A 15,477-nucleotide genomic window follows, 5' to 3' on the forward strand; every position below is an offset into this window, starting at 1 on the left:
TTTAGAGCAGTGATGAAGATTGTGACTGATGCAGTGGTTTTTTTCATTTGATTTTAGTGTCCTTTTGTACTGGTTATAGACAGCTTTTTGTTGGTCTGACTTCTATAGAACTTTTTGAATATTTTTAATAGATATTGTGCTAAACATACATCTTAAAGAAATATTTTGCCTATTTCTGTGATCTCACTTGTTTTACTTAAAATCATGCTTCTAAAGCACACTTCAGTATAGAGTGCTCACAATACTTAGTACACTTTTATCCCACTTCACTCTTTATCACACTTGTTTGATAAAGCATCAAACAAGTACCTTTTACCTTTTGTACATATTTGATGAGTTTTGAAAAAGTAATTCAAATATATTGAAGTACAGTGTTTATTTACAGTTGTTTCCTTACAGGCTTTAGTAATAAGTTCTAAAGAAACATTTTGTAATAATTACATTAAATAAGATTCTATTACTGAACTCAAATTACTTACAAAGTGTTGCTTCCTTCCCACAAGTCTGTAGGACAAGAAGAAGCACAGAACTTTGAAGGCAGATACCTAAATTCTTTGGGCTTTTTAGAAAAAGTTTCTCCAGAAATACTTGAAGTTCTCCACACTGTCTCCAAATTACCTGTTGTGCTGTTTTTATAGCTTTAGATCCAGTAGGAGTTTAGAGATAATATGCTTTATTCAAAACCCCCAAGTTTTCTGCAGTGTAATTTGTTTCATTTTGATGGTTCTAATACTGTGGCTAACAAATAAAATTAGGTCTCTCTGGGGTTTTTTATATGTATATTATTAAAACAACTTCCCCATGCAAAGCAGCAAAGCCCACCCAGTCTTTCTCTGCGTGTAATGTTAGTGTAAGGAAGATTTGCTTTCCAAATGCAGTTTGCTTCTACAGAATGGAGCTGCCAAATAGTGGTGATTCCTGAGCTGGGAGCTGGACTCTGCCCTTCCCAGAGCTTGTCCTCCTCATGTTCTTCATGCAAGGCTGAATGCTGGTGGCAGCACTGATGCTGAAGCAGGTTTCTCAGCTATGCTGATGGTTGGAAAGATTTGGGATTCAAAAGATTGTATTTTATTGTATTTGATTTGAAATGTGTTTGCTAAAATTGTTTTGCCACCCTCAAATGGTCTTGCAAACAATAAACTCTCAGGAAAGTATGGCAAAAATTAACTGTTGTGGCAGGCAAGGTGGGTGCTTTGTAAAGGGTGTGTTGTTTGAAATAAATTGTAAAATGAACTGTCTGTGGTTATGGTGCTGACATCTTTTCCTTTCCTGGTTAGATGCACCAACAGGGGATCCTGAAAACAGATGACTTGATCACCCGTTTTTTCCGTCTTTGCACCGAAATGTGTGTTGAGATCAGCTATCGAGCCCTGGCCGAGCAGCAGCACAACCCTGCAGCCAACCCCACCATGATTCGAGCCAAGTGCTACCACAACCTGGATGCCTTTGTGCGACTCATTGCACTGCTGGTGAAGCACTCTGGAGAGGCAACCAACACAGTCACAAAGATCAACCTCCTGAATAAGGTTGGGAATCCTTCTTGTCCTCATTGTGTTTGAAATATGTTGTCAGCTGTACCTTTGATAAACCCAAGGTGCAGACCTTAATATGGGCAGCTACTGAAGTGTCTGATGAGAACTTAGATGGGTTGATCACTGATAAACTTTTGAGTGAACCACCAAGATGCCAAGTGGCTTTCTTGTTCACAAAGAATTCATCTCAAGCCAATCTGAAATTCATCTTTGTGCCTTGAAATGAAATAGTCTGGAGCTATTGTTTTAAGGTTATTGATTCCTGAGTGTTTGCCTTCATGTTGTGAGGGTCTTGCCTTTGCTCTTACATTACTTGGTTTGTGGCTGGATGGTCTTAGGTAGTCTGAGACCTTCAGATACTGCCCAGTCAGTCATTGTGACTGTGGTCCAAGGGACAAGGAGAGCAAAGCACAATGGTTGGGAATTGCTGAAACAAATTGGAATATTCATTTACGCAGCACTTCCAATAACTACAATTTTCGGTTCTTGTTAAAATCTACTGTTTTTTTTTTTTTAACTGATGGTTAAAGTATTATCTGTAGTCTGACTTGCTTCATAATTCTTGCTGTCTCCACATGTCTTAATCTCTTTAGGTTCTTGGTATTGTGGTTGGAGTTCTTCTGCAAGACCATGATGTTCGGCAGAGTGAGTTTCAGCAGCTTCCTTACCATCGCATTTTCATCATGTTGTTGTTGGAATTAAATGCTCCTGAGCACGTGCTGGAGACCATCAACTTCCAGACGCTCACAGCTTTCTGGTATGTATTTGGGATTTGCCACAGTGCTCATCCTTTCTCAATAAGATCAAGGATTTTCATTTAAAGGCTATCTGACTGTTCTTTGTGGTGGCTTCATCACCTTTGGAGTAACTGGTTCTACTGTGGACTGACCACTTGCTTGATTTAGGGAAGATGACTGGTAAAACCCAAGATGCTCAAATGCCTTTGCTTTTAGGGCTGTGTTTTCCCCTCAATGTTATGAAAAGCAATCTTATTGCTGTGCACCTCTAACCTGCTCTAACTTTTCTTTCAGTAACACATTTCACATCCTGAGGCCTACAAAAGCTCCAGGTTTTGTTTATGCCTGGCTGGAACTGATCTCCCATCGGATATTTATTGCAAGAATGCTGGCACATACACCACAGCAGAAGGTGTGGCTGCAGTTTATCTTTTCTGAATTAAAAAGCTCACCCAGATGTTTATCTGGTGTGGTGCTGTTTCACATCTCTTAAAGTGCACTAGTAGCATGGCTGTTCTGTTTTTGTTGTCTTCCATATTCACAGTAACCTAACTGCATGGAGGAGAGTCTGTGTGTCAATAACTATGGAACACAGGGTGAATTGAATTTGATAAACATGCCTTTGTCAATGTCTGGAAGAGCTGTAGCTTTCCTTCTGGGCTAAATATTGTCAGCTCAGTATGGCATGTTGAGGGTTCTGGAAACACCCATGGCACATGGTGCGCAGCTGAAGCCCTTGAAATGAGCTGTGCTGCCCTCAGCGGTTGAGCTGTCAGTTGCCAGCTCTTCATCCAGGTTTATATAAAGATCAATCTAATTATAGTTTTGAAATTAAGGTAACTGTTCTTCATTGCATGTTTTTCCACCTGCTGTTCTTTTCTTGACAGGGTTGGCCTATGTATGCCCAGTTATTGATCGATCTGTTCAAGTACTTGGCTCCTTTCCTTAGAAATGTGGAACTCACCAAACCTATGCAAATTCTTTACAAGGTAAAAAAATGTCAACTAATAGATGCTTCCAATCAAAGTAGAGGTGTTCTGGCAGCAAAATAGAATTAGCTGATTTTTTCTAACTTACCTCTGAGAGTTGAATTTAAATTATGGGGGAAGCAGGCTGCCCTCCCAGATTAGTTTCCTTCTGGTAGTGTTAGCCACGTGACATAGAATAATGGCTCTGCAAGCTTTTGGACAGTTTCAACACTTACACACATATTTAATATTTTATTTCACAGGGCACTCTGCGTGTGTTGCTGGTCTTGTTGCATGATTTCCCAGAATTTCTGTGTGACTACCATTATGGGTTCTGTGATGTGATCCCACCTAACTGTATTCAGCTAAGGAATCTGATCCTGAGTGCCTTCCCACGGAACATGAGGCTTCCAGACCCTTTCACCCCCAATCTAAAGGTAGAACTTACTTTAAAGGAGTTTAATAATAGGAAACTTCAATGCTTAAAATACTCTCTATCCAGGTTAATATTATTTAATTAAATCTTTGGGTATCTGCTAGGCAACTAATCTTGGAGTGATTAGAAGGAAACTTTCTCATGCTGCCAAAGCACTGTCCTGTTGCTCCTCTCTCTGCCTGAGCTGTGCAGGGTGATGGGAGCAAAGCTACAGTGCTCGTTGTCGCCGAAGAAAGCTGTTCTTGTGTGGATGTTTGTGCTTTTTGAAACTACCAGACTGTCTGGAGTCTAGATGGGGAGACCCCAAAGGTAGTGACTGAATGTCTCTATGGCCTTCACCCCTGAATTTTTTTATCCTTTTGTTGCATCCCACCAGAACGCCGCATCCTTTCAGTTCTTCAAGACATCATATATCAAGTTTCTTCTAAAATTTGCAAAAGTCAGGTGTTGCCATTTAATTGATGGAAGGAAGAGTGATCAGCAGCAGTAGTTGATGAAATATTGCTTATAGATCTGCTTTTTAATTTGTTCCATTGCTGATGGTTTAGTTGACAAGGTTTTCTGTCAACAGGTGGACATGTTAAGTGAGATTAATATTGCTCCACGAATACTCACGAATTTCACTGGAGTGATGCCACCTCAGTTCAAGAAAGATTTGGATTCCTATCTCAAAACCCGTTCTCCGGTCACCTTTTTGTCTGACTTGCGAAGCAACCTACAAGTAAGTTTGAGGTTTTTGAGGTTTCTGTGGGTGCTCAATTGAAATAATGTGGCACAAATGATCTCACTGCTTCAGCCACCATCCTTTCCTGCAGGAATTTTGTTGGTATGTTGGCCAGCATGTGTTCTAGGAAGTAGAAAATCCTGTGAAAACACACACTCTGAATAAGTCTTCCACTCCCTGATAGGATGTGTTGAAGCCTTTTGGAATCTGATTAAATTTTGACTCCAAATAGATTAATTGTTGCAGAAATAAATGGATTCTCATGCCAATACTTGAAGGGTAAAAAAGGTCAAATTAGCTAAAGCCCAGTTCAAAATTGTGGCTAAAACCTCATTTCAGACATCTCATGCCTTGGCTTGCAGCAGACTTGAATCTGAAGTTGGACTTCCTCTGAGAATTGCTTAGACAAAAACATTCATACAAGGGGGATCTTTCCACCAGCATCTGGCACTGCTGGTGAATTCACATTGCCTTACCTGATGTTTTCCTTTAGGCAGAGAGTAAAAACAAATCTGCTGTGTCAACACTTTGCTGATGTTTTTTAATACACACACACACACACGTATATATGCACTATAAGATATGCTTTTTAATATAAGCTATGTTAAAAAACACTAAATGCCAAATTGAATTTGTGGATGTCCCCGTGCGTTGTCTTCTGGCTAATCAGTAAGATACTTGGATGCTGTTGTTGTACATGCTGTACCTTTGAGTGCTGAAGGAATATTGACTGTTAATGCTTTTCATATCTTTGCTATTAGGTATCAAATGAACCCGGCAACCGCTACAACATCCAGCTGATTAATGCACTGGTGCTCTACGTAGGTACTCAAGCGATTGCACACATTCACAACAAAGGCAGCACACCCTCCATGAGCACCATTACCCACTCAGCTCACATGGACATCTTCCAGAATTTGGCAGTAGACCTGGATACTGAAGGTGAGCTGGAAACACTGCTAGTTCATGCAATGTCACATTTACAGCAAGCGGGCCCTCACTTTAAAAAGGACATTGAGGTTCCGGAATGTGTCCAGTGAAGGGCAGCAAGGCTTGTGAAAGGTCTAGAAAACATTTCCTATGAGAAATGGCTGAGGGTTTGTTTGGTGTTGAGAAGAGACGGCTCGGGGGCCTCGAGCTCTGAAGGGTTGTTGTAATGGTCTTCTACCATGCCTGCAGTGAGAGGATAAGAGGAAATGGACTTAAGGTGTTACAGGGAAGAGGGAGATTAAATACCAGAAAAGGTTTTTTCACTGTTAGGGTGGTCTGATACTAGATTTGGCTGCCCAGGGAAGTAGTAGAGTTGCCATCCCTGGAGGTGTTTGAGAGGTGTCTGGATCTGGTGCTGGGTGATGTGATTTAGTGGTTATGGGGTTACAGGGGTAGTGCTGGGTTGATGGCTGGACTTGATGGTCTTAAAGGTCTCTTCCAACCTCGATGATTCTGTGATTTCTCTCCTGCAGGCCGGTACCTCTTCCTGAACGCCATCGCCAACCAGCTGCGGTACCCCAACAGTCACACCCACTACTTCAGCTGCACCATGCTTTACCTGTTTGCAGAGGCCAACACAGAGGCCATCCAGGAGCAGATCACCAGGTGAGAGGGACAGTGTTTAACTTGCCAACATTCAGCTTTTTGCTTGCCTTCCTTCTGTATTTTTGATCTTTGAGCTCTAAGTGTTCTTACTTTTGGATTTCAGGGTTCTCTTGGAACGACTGATTGTAAATAGGCCTCATCCCTGGGGTCTCCTTATTACGTTCATTGAGCTGATAAAAAATCCGGCCTTTAAGTTCTGGAACCATGAGTTTGTTCACTGTGCTCCAGAAATCGAGAAGTGAGTATAGCTTAACCACAGAATCATTAACATGGTATCTCTGAAACAGTTGAACCTTGAGTTTTTGGTGCTGTCACAGCATCCATTTGCTGCCATAAATGCACCTACCATTGCTTTGCTTCTGTGTGCAGGTTGTTCCAGTCGGTTGCACAGTGCTGCATGGGGCAGAAGCAGGCCCAGCAAGTTATGGAAGGGACTGGTGCCAGTTAGATGAGCTGCATCCTGCATTGTAAGAGTGCCAGCCTGGAGGTCCTGTCCCATCAGCTGACTGAAGACTCTGTAAGGCTCCTCCTGACCTTCCCAGCCCCCTTGATTGGGTAGACACAACAGACCCTGGGTGAAAGTCTTATGTGGGCATGTTCCAAAGTTTGAAACAAATTTTTTGACTTTCGGCCAAACTTCAGAAGATGCTGTGAATATCATTTGAACTAGTGTAAATACAAGGAACAGAAACATTTGTCTGGACTTTTGGGTTTGTGCAAATTGTGTAAAAGGCAGGTGGGTAACTGGTGCCTGTCCATCTTGTAATAAAGGGGCAGCTGCTGATGCCAAGCACTTGTCCGGGGCAGACCTCCTTGTCCTGACATTCCCAGACTCCCAAAGAATATTGAAAAGCCAGTAACTTATTTTTCTTTATGTGAATGGGGGACCTTTAAATCACTAAGTTGTTTAAAAAAAAAAAAAAAAAAGTGGATGTGTTTGGAATATGGGAATTCTGTGGAGTACAGGAGGGGTGAGGGAGGGGTTAAGGTTCAGTGTTGCTTTCCCCTCACCCTCATCAAATGCTGATAGACAGCAAGTGGAGTGGCAGTCAGAGAATGCCTCCTTTTTGTTGGAGAAGAAACAGGCCCTTTGGGTGAGGGTCAGCTGTTTTCAGTAAATAAACCAGAGACCAGGCCTGTAGCTTTTTTTTTTTTTTTTTTTTTTTTTTTTTTGACAGTTGTAAATTTTGGAAGATGAGGGGTTAAATCTAGGCCTTTTCCCACCCTCCCCTGTGACCACACAATATAAGTTTGTAAAAAAAAAACTAGAAAAAAGAAAAAAAAAAAAAAGAAAAAAATTTAACAAAACAAAAAACCCAAAGGACCAATACAGCCCATTTTGTAAGGATTTTCAATGTTTTGTAAAGTATTGGTCCACGTGTTGTATTTTGTAGCCTTTCTAGTTCTTGGGCTTTAGTTCTCCCACTCTTGTATGTATGCATACTGTAGTTACACATTAAAGTCATGACATGCAGCACGTGCCACTGTGCTTATTCTCTTCAGTTCTGTCCTGGCCAGTTGGTGTCTTCCAAAGCCTGTTCTACCCATCCAAAACCTGCAGTTTTCCAATGTGTTTTGGGCACTGCCTGTTGAAAGCAGCTGGGTTTGTTCTCTAGCATGAGGTCAGTGGGCAGATGTAATGACTGGACAGAGTCTTGCTTTGAAGTGCATCAGAAAGGGCAGTTGTGTGAAAATATAAATGGCTTGGTTGCAAGCTCATGAGCAGAGTTTGTCTCAGACAGGAGACTGCACTGGAGGTATACGGGAGTGTAGACAGCCCATCAGTTTAATTTCTAGTGCCTTCCACCCTGCTGTGATCCCCCTGCAGCAGGAATCTGCCCTAAGTTGTGGTTAGCTGTTGTAAGGGTAGGCAGCTTCAGTGTTGTTAATATTGCAAGGTCCTTCAGCCTAGTAGATGCTAGGAAATAAGAGCTTCACTTCTTTCTTTTTACATAACATCAGCTTGTTAAAGTTTAGTTGACTGCTGTGGTGTGGGCAGAGAGGTCAGGATTTCCTACTCAGGTTTAAGGGGTTCCATACCTGGCTTTACATTTGCTGTATAGAGGAAAAAACAGCTCTGAGGGATCACTGAGCCAGCTGTGCCAGTGGGTGGCAGCTCAGAGGGAATCCTCTCTTTCTGTTCCAGGCATTAGTCACCTCTGTGTCAAGGAGTAGACTGTGGCTAGGTCCTACAATTCTATGGCATTTCTTTGCCAGGTCAGCAGCTGTACTGAAACTGAGCCTTTTGAAGTTGGAACTGTGGACACAGTTCTCATTTCTTCTTCACTATACTTTTTACTATGCCTCCCATTCCAATCCCAAGGACACACAGTTATACATTGTTTTCCAGAAATTGTATGTCTGTTCTTAAATTCCTATGATAAAACAGTACAGCAAAATTGACAGCCCCTGTTTGAGGATTCTCCCATTCAAATGCAAATAGCTCCTGAATTCTGGCATCCAGTGGGATACAAAAGAATACATTTTTTAAGGGAATATCTTTCAAGACTAATGCCCTAAACCATTGACCAGTGTCTTTTTATGTGGTTGATGCACATCTTGTGTGCAAGCGTTATGGCTCTTAAATCTTGGACTAGCTGATACTCATCTGAGTGTGGTTTCTTAATGGGTAGAATTGGAATATTAAACTGACTGGCATTCCTGAAGCAACCCAAAGCTAATAAATCTTTCAGTGTTTGGCTCTAGCCCTTTTCTGGCTTCCAGTTTAACAGGGTATTGTTTTCATTTTACCTATCTTATGCCTGGTTTAAATTGGATTGATACCAGTTTTGCTTCTAGTGATCTTGTAGGAATGCCAGTCACCTACATGAGAGGAGTCACCCCATCTTCTATTTTTATGGGTATCTCTTCCTCTCTGGGTGTTTTTGATCCTATAACATAAACACTTATGCCCCCAGGGCTTTTTCTTCTGGTTTATGTACTTGGATCTGTCCTTTTTCAAATGTTCTTTTTGCATTTAATTTACTTATTTATTTTCCTAATAATGGCATTGGGCATTTGGATATGTACAGAAATTTTATAAAACTCTTCAATTCCAAATTTGAGTAGCTGGAAGAATGGCTTTATTTCCTTTGTTCCTATGGCTCCAGCTATAGATGTGCTTTGTTTACTGAAGGCTTATTTACATCTAAGTTGCTCCTCTGTTAGATATTCTACCCCAAATTTGCTGTGACCAGGAGTTCTCTTGGGGATTCTGTGGACCTCTCAGCTGCCTCTCAGTCTAAATCCCAATTGAATGTAAGCAGTCTTCCTACTTGTGGAGTCTCCCATCTTTCAGGATTACCTGTGCCCTGGGTTCTGTGGGCATTTGTTTCCAGTGCCCATTCTGCTTACAGTAACTGTTGAATTTTTCCTATTAGATGGGAATTTACCAGTTGAAATCTGATTCCCTTACATTACCTCCTGCCCTTCCAACTACCACAGCAATCAACTAAATTTACTCTCCCTTTGCTGATCTTTTTTCCCCTTTTCTTTCCTTTCTCTTCTTAACCTCATTCTCTTCATTACACTTCCTTTATATTCCTCTAGTGCTAAAACATGAGAGTCTGCTGTCATCAATCCAACATTCCTTCCAAGCCTTATCATTATTCTGCAATGCAAAGAACAGATCAACATCTGGTACTTTGCCCTGTTTTCCTTCCTGGCAACAAAGTAACATTAATTGCAGGATCCATTCTGAGGCCATTTTCCGCAATTCTCTAATAGATACAAAGGCCACCACATAATCAACTTCTTAGTAAGCAAATCCCCTGCAAGCTTTCCCCCTGGTCCAAGAATACAGTCTAAAAGTGAAGTTCTCAAAATGCCCTTCTCTAGTGAGGTGGAACATCCAATGCCCATGCAAGCAAACAATTTCAAAGAGTAGGTATAACAAAGTCTTGTTACAGTGTTCAAACCTTCTATATGCTTTGGTCATCACCAAATTTGTGCATATCTAAAAAAACAAGTTTTAACCCAAACCTCAAACTTTAACCAAGCTACAAAATGTAATACTCCTCTAGCATGTACGTTTTCCAATATGATTACTTTGGAGATGCAGGATACCAAAATACCAGTTTTAACAATGTCTCTGTGAAGGACAGTGGCAGTTGTGTGAGATCCTGGTCAAATTCACTATTGTCCCATCTGGGAAACCAGAACAAGCTGCCCCCAGTACTGTTAAACCAATCTGTCCCCAAGCACTGCAGGCAGGGCTGTAGCTGAGCTTTGTCATGAGTCAATGTGGGTTTTGCTTGTCTGCAGTACTTTTAACTGCAGCAGCAGCAACAGTCCCCCTGCTCTTAGATGGGACTTCACACCCTGTTGAAGTAGAGAGCATGGGCTGGGTAAGAAAACTCATTTTTATTAAATAGAGCTTAGCCTGTCAACCTTCAGTGTTTTGTCATGCAAAACCAAAGTGAGTTCAGGGTAGAACTGCATCAAGCAGAGGGTATATATCAAATGCTCAGCCTGCAGCAGCTGTGGAACTGTGACAGTGCTCCTCCAGAGTAGTCTCAAGCCCACACAGAAATATCTTTTGTGGAAATAAAAGGAAATATTTGTTATACTGAGCCTACATGAAGACCAGCTAGATGGGTTTGTACTCTTGAACATGTTCAACATAAAATATGTACATGTGAAGAGTTTAGTGTTGTCAGCAGGTCCACCTGCCAGATATTTACTCTGAACCTCTCTTAAGGTAAGAGCTACCAGCTGGATGGATTTCTGCCCTCTTAATCTGGACAGGGAGCAGCTCTTGCCCTGAACTTCTGATGCTGAACGAGGGAATCCTCTGCTGTTCAGACAGTGTATGTCTGCCTTCCTAAAACAGCCATTAAGATGGCTGGGTTTTTTTAAGGCCTCTGGAAAAAGGTGGTATTTGTGCTGCGGAACTCTCATGGTACAATAAGGCCACTCAAAACCACCTTTGTGCTGTGAAGATACTTCTTTATGTAGAGGTAGCTAAAAATCCATGTGCTATATGAGGGACAAATGGACCCACAGTCAGTCTTGCCATCTGTCGTCTCTGCTGCAGAAGAGATGGCCAGAGGCTGACCTTCCCCTCGGGATCAGCCCCAGCCAGGTCCTGGCCAGGGGCACAGAGTTCCTACTGTACCAGCTCTAGCAGCTGATGCAAGATCCTCTTCTGTCCGTAGCGCACATGCAGCGCTTGCTGCTCCCTTCGACTCAGTTTCTCATAAGCCTCCTTGTTATTTAGCAAGTCCTGCTCTGCTTTCAGGTCTGCCCCATAGGACTCCAGGGTCAGCAGCACACTGTCATAAAGGAGCTTCTTGCAAGGGGTTTTAAGTCTGGAGAGGGCCTCATTTGAAAGGGTAGAGTTTTCTTCTTCCTCACTGTCATCTTCCCAGCCATCTTGCTCCTTATACTCCTTGAATTCTTCTTCTGACATGCAGAGCACCTGTAGTGACCCAGGCAAAGGGATAAATCACTGGCAGTGTGAGTATGTCAGGCTTTGTCCTCTGTGGAACAGAAGAGCCACGTGGACCAGGTGAGTTATTCCTCAGCTGCACTAAAGATTAAGAGACTAAAACAGGCTTACATACCTAAGTGCAAGTAATTGTGGGTTAGAAGAACATTAAAACAGTAAATCTGGGTATTGTTAAGTCTTGTAAAGCATCTCAGCTGTCACCTACAAAGTTGTGACAGCTTTCTACAACAGCAGTGCCTGTGGAGCCATTCAAGACAAATGTGTGAGTACACATTGGATGGCTACTTCAGGAGAGGAAGATGACTGAACAGCAGCTGGGAGCTGGGCAGCCACACCCCCTACCACTGTTCACGTAGGACTGTTAGTGCCAAACTGCCTTCAGGTGCTTGTCCCCTTCACTGAGCCATTCTGCACTGCTGATTTGCCCAGCTGCACTCTGTGCTCCCTTTTGCAGCTCTTCCCCCACCAGGCCATTCTTACCTTGAGGGTCATGGACAGCTCTTCGTCTGTCAACACCTCATCCCAGCCAAGCACAAAGGCGCCTTCCTCACCCACCATCTCCAGCTGGCACAAGAAGTCCCACTGCTCTGAGACCAGCTGCTGCTGTGCTTCACTTTTGGCTCCTGTTTTGAAGACAGCAGAGCTGTGAACACAGCCAGGATGGCAGTGGAGGGGGGAGGGTGAACGGAGAAGGGGAAAAAGGATGCAGAAAACCAAGGCATGGCCCCAACCCCTGAAATGCTGTGGAACAGACTTATTTTTCATGTCATCCCTGCTGAACAGAGATCCCTGACCTATCCTCTCCCAGAGCGGCTGTGGTGCCACTCACGCTGCAGAGCCGCCCTGCGCAGTGTCACCATCTGGATGTCGGCTGTGTCGTGGCTGTTGCCGGGGTAGGGCTCTGCGAAGCCGTACATGTGCAGCAGCTGCCAGTTGGCCATCTGCCCATACGTGTTGAAGATCTCCTGTCCTTTCCTCACGGGCTGCGTTGTAACCATCCTCAAACATAGCTGCAAGCAGGGAAAGGAGAGCATCTGAGCTGTGCTGATCCAACTGCTCAACAGGAGCTGTCAGAGACTCTCATGACCCTGAGCTCCTCCTAACAAAACATGCAGCAAGGCTTTGTTTCAACGAGATCCAGGCCAGACTTGCTGCCCTGGGCTGAGACCCCACGTCGCTGTGCCCCCATTCCCAAAAATCTTACTAAAACAGAACCAAGCTGTGACAATGCCTGGCACAGCAGCTTTGCACTCACAGGAGAGTATTCCAGGTTGGCATTGTGGTTGGCCACATGATTCAAAATATCTGCTACAGGCACCATCATGGGAGGATTGGGCCCCTTCTCATCTTCTTCTTCCTCCTCCAAAGGTTCCTGAAAGCTAAGTCAAGCCAGTGGTACACATGGCTGCACAGGGCAAGCTTCACCTTACACTTAGATTCTTGTGCAGCTGTAACCTCTCACATAGTCTGTACTCCTACTTCCTTGTCCGTGCTCCTTGCTGGAGCAAAGCCCTTACTTCTCACCTGTAAGCCATGACAAATGCCACCAGCTCCTTATACAACTCCAGAGTGTGCAGTTTGGGGTCAAAGATGTCAGGGTGGGTCTCCATGAAAGGCAAAATGATGGAGTTGTACTCCAGCTGGATGTTAGCTAGATCCTTGTCCACAGCTTCTGGGATGCCTGTGCCCTGCAGGAGCCTTGTTCGCTCTTCTTGAGGCCTGTTGCAAGAAAAAGAAGTTTCCATCAGTGCTAGGGCCAAGGGTCTATAAACTCCTTCCTCCTTAAAAATCTCAGCTTCCCTGTACTCTCCAGGTCCTTGTTCTCTAGCTCTGCCTGTAAAGTAACTCCAGGAGGGCCCCTCAGGCTCCTGCCAGTGCCAGCAAAGGGCTCGAACAGAGGGTTGGGGTCACCCAGCAGGACCACATCCCTTCCCAGGACAATACTCAGCAGCCCCTGGCCTGTGCCTGCCTTCAGCTGTAAGCCTGAGCCTCCCCAAGCCCCCTTGCTTTCACCTTACCAGAACATGGGGTGGTCCAGGCTCCGGAAGTCCTGCCAGAGGGAGAAATATGGCTGCCAGTGGGAGTTGCTGGCTGTGTACTCGTGGAGCAAGGCCAGCAGGAGAGGGACCCAACCAGACTGGCTCTGCAGGGACTCCTGGGCTACAGAACCAGACAGGATGGAGAAAACCTTAATTGTTCTGCGTTTCAGAACCAAATGGTTAGATGACAAGCCTCCATGCCTGTCTTCAGCCTGGAGACAGGGGTTGAACTTTTATTCAGGTTTGTCTTGGGTTTGTCCTGAGCTGAACCAGGACCAGAGACAGCTTCTCTGGAGCTACAGATGAGCTCTCCCAGGCCTCACGGCCTTGCCCTCCTCAGCCTGAGGCTCTTCATGCCTTCGGGAACCAAGGAGCTCTTTTTCTTAACAGTGCTTCAAGGAAAGCAGCTCAGTACGGGTGCCTGTCAGAAGTTGGAGATTTTGCACTGATGGACTTTTCTCCCTGTCCAGCACAGCTCTGAGGGAAGCAAGGGGATGCCCAGCCCTCCCCTTTCCTACCTGGTATCAAACAGCCCTAGAGTATCCTGCGCAAACCAGAAACGCTCCCAGGCTTTACCACAGACCCATTTACTCCTTTAAAAGGTACAGCAGACTCGAGTGACACAAGAAGCTTGCACTCACCTTCCTGCAAGAGTTCGTGGATGGACGTGGTGTGCTGGGACAGCAGCGCCGTGCGAGGGATGGTGAACAGCACTTCTCCCGCCTCCAGCTCCTCGGCGGCCAACATCCCGTACCCCGCCACCGCGCCCTCCCTGCTCAGGCGGACCTGGGGCCGGAGGGAGCGGTGAGGGGCGGAGCGAAGAGACCAGGGCGGACCTAGGGCACGCCCGGGCCGGCCCGCGGTGCCTCACCTTGGGGTTTAGCTCCACCCCGGCCCGCCCGCACCATGCCAGGAACCCGGAGAGGGAGTCGGCACTACTCTTCCCCTGGGCGCCGCTCTCGACCGCCGCCTGTGGATGGAAACATAGGGTGAAGGGGAAGGAGCCATGAGGCCGATCGCGGCTCCCTTCAGCGCCGCCGTCCCAAGAGCAGCTGTGTCCCCAGTTCGCCGGGAGCCCCCGGCTTCCCCCGTACCTTGAACCTCTTGGGCGCCGACGCCATGACGCTGCCAACACGTGGTCCCGTACCACGTGGCCCCGGTCGGGCCCTTCCGGGTAGGCGGGAGCTCCGCCCTCATGGGCCGGGCTAACGGTGGCCAAAAAGGGACAAAAAGGGCCGGGGGAGCAACGGCGGAAACGCGCCCGGGAGCCTCCTGCTCGCGGGGGACTCGCAGTCCGTCTCTGTAGGGTCCAGCCTCCGAGCACCTCCCTGAAGGTCTGGGGTCCGTGTGGTGCCTCTCTGTGGGATCCAGGGACCACCACATGTCTTTCTGCGGGTGTGTCCAGCCCGGGCCAGTGCACCTCGGGGGGCTGCGGTGCCTCCGTGGCTGCTGAGGGGCTGCGCACCGGTGCGGTCACAGCTCCAGACAGGGGGTAAAAGCAGCGGGCTCTAATTAATCAGGATAATTAAGCTCGTGCTCTTGTTCAGTCTACACCACACGCACTCCCACCGTACGTACGGGCTCTGATCTCCCGCCCAGGGCCGTCCCGAGGCCGTCGTTCCCCGACTCATTAGTGCTGTCCCCAGCCCCAGCAGAAGGGGGGCTGATGCCATCACTGGCTGCTCTAATGAAGCCAATTAGTGCGCACGAGGTGTTTCAAGAGGCTCCACGGGGCTCTCTGCGGGCTGTCCCTGGGGCTCCCCCATCCCGTCTGCAATTGGGTTCGGCTTTCATCTTCTCCAGTCCCTTCCCTGGGCACGGCTGGACTGGCAGGGTGGGTTCCCTACGGAGCAAAAGGGCCCCTTCCTGAAGAACGGGGAGGAAGGGCAATAGAATATGTGGGGTGGCACCTGTAGGTGCCCGCCACGGGCTCTGTGTCTCGGTAACCCAACTCCCGCAGCCGCCTCCCTCGCTCCTGCTTTGACGCGGCTCCTGC

General features: G+C 46.0%; 2 protein-coding genes across 13 annotated transcripts in view; one reads left to right on the top strand and one right to left on the bottom strand.

Moving 5' to 3' along the window:
* CNOT1 (CCR4-NOT transcription complex subunit 1) overlaps positions 1-7,470 on the top strand; it is a 54,893-nt gene extending 47,423 nt beyond the window's left edge. For all 10 annotated transcript variants that reach the window (XM_053986998.1, XM_053987005.1, XM_053987002.1 and 7 more), the window contains 10 exons: positions 1,278-1,526; positions 2,126-2,289; positions 2,564-2,681; positions 3,157-3,258; positions 3,501-3,674; positions 4,245-4,394; positions 5,159-5,339; positions 5,861-5,993; positions 6,097-6,231; positions 6,363-7,470. In XM_053986998.1, the coding sequence (XP_053842973.1) occupies positions 1,278-1,526; positions 2,126-2,289; positions 2,564-2,681; positions 3,157-3,258; positions 3,501-3,674; positions 4,245-4,394; positions 5,159-5,339; positions 5,861-5,993; positions 6,097-6,231; positions 6,363-6,441 (1,485 nt within the window). In that variant the 3' untranslated portion in view covers positions 6,442-7,470. The remainder of the gene's footprint in view (positions 1-1,277; positions 1,527-2,125; positions 2,290-2,563; positions 2,682-3,156; positions 3,259-3,500; positions 3,675-4,244; positions 4,395-5,158; positions 5,340-5,860; positions 5,994-6,096; positions 6,232-6,362) is intronic.
* A 1,451-nt stretch (positions 7,471-8,921) lies between these two features.
* SETD6 (SET domain containing 6, protein lysine methyltransferase) lies at positions 8,922-14,896 on the bottom strand. 3 transcript variants are annotated; one of them, XM_053987009.1, is made up of 9 exons: positions 14,576-14,893; positions 14,353-14,451; positions 14,123-14,267; positions 13,461-13,602; positions 12,967-13,161; positions 12,698-12,821; positions 12,272-12,452; positions 11,923-12,065; positions 8,922-11,412 (listed from the first exon to the last, which is right to left on the bottom strand). In XM_053987009.1, the coding sequence occupies exons 1-9, from the start codon at positions 14,600-14,602 to the stop codon at positions 11,101-11,103; spliced, it is 1,368 nt and encodes a 455-aa protein (XP_053842984.1). In that variant the 5' UTR covers positions 14,603-14,893; the 3' UTR covers positions 8,922-11,100. The 3 variants fall into 3 exon arrangements, with proteins under 3 accessions (XP_053842984.1, XP_053842986.1, XP_053842985.1); XM_053987010.1 differs by having other exon boundaries at positions 11,280-11,473; positions 14,576-14,896; XM_053987011.1 differs by lacking the exon at positions 13,461-13,602 and having other exon boundaries at positions 14,576-14,892.
* Positions 14,897-15,477: the final 581 nt, after the last annotated feature.

Source organism: Vidua macroura, chromosome 11 (genome assembly GCF_024509145.1).
Source record: "Vidua macroura isolate BioBank_ID:100142 chromosome 11, ASM2450914v1, whole genome shotgun sequence".
Classification (NCBI taxonomy): Eukaryota; Metazoa; Chordata; class Aves; order Passeriformes; family Viduidae; genus Vidua; species Vidua macroura.

Bases quoted from the DNA above. Each gene is read 5' to 3' on its own strand.
- SETD6 (XM_053987009.1), bottom strand. From the start codon at position 14,602: ATGGCGTCGGCGCCCAAGAGGTTCAAG. The intron at 13,603-14,122 runs GTGAGTGCAAGC...CTGGTTCTGTAG, and splicing joins CCACGAACTCTTGCAGGAAG to CCCAGGAGTCCCTGCAGAGC. The intron at 12,066-12,271 runs GTGAGTGGCACC...TCTTCAAAACAG, and splicing joins GCGCAGGGCGGCTCTGCAGC to GAGCCAAAAGTGAAGCACAG.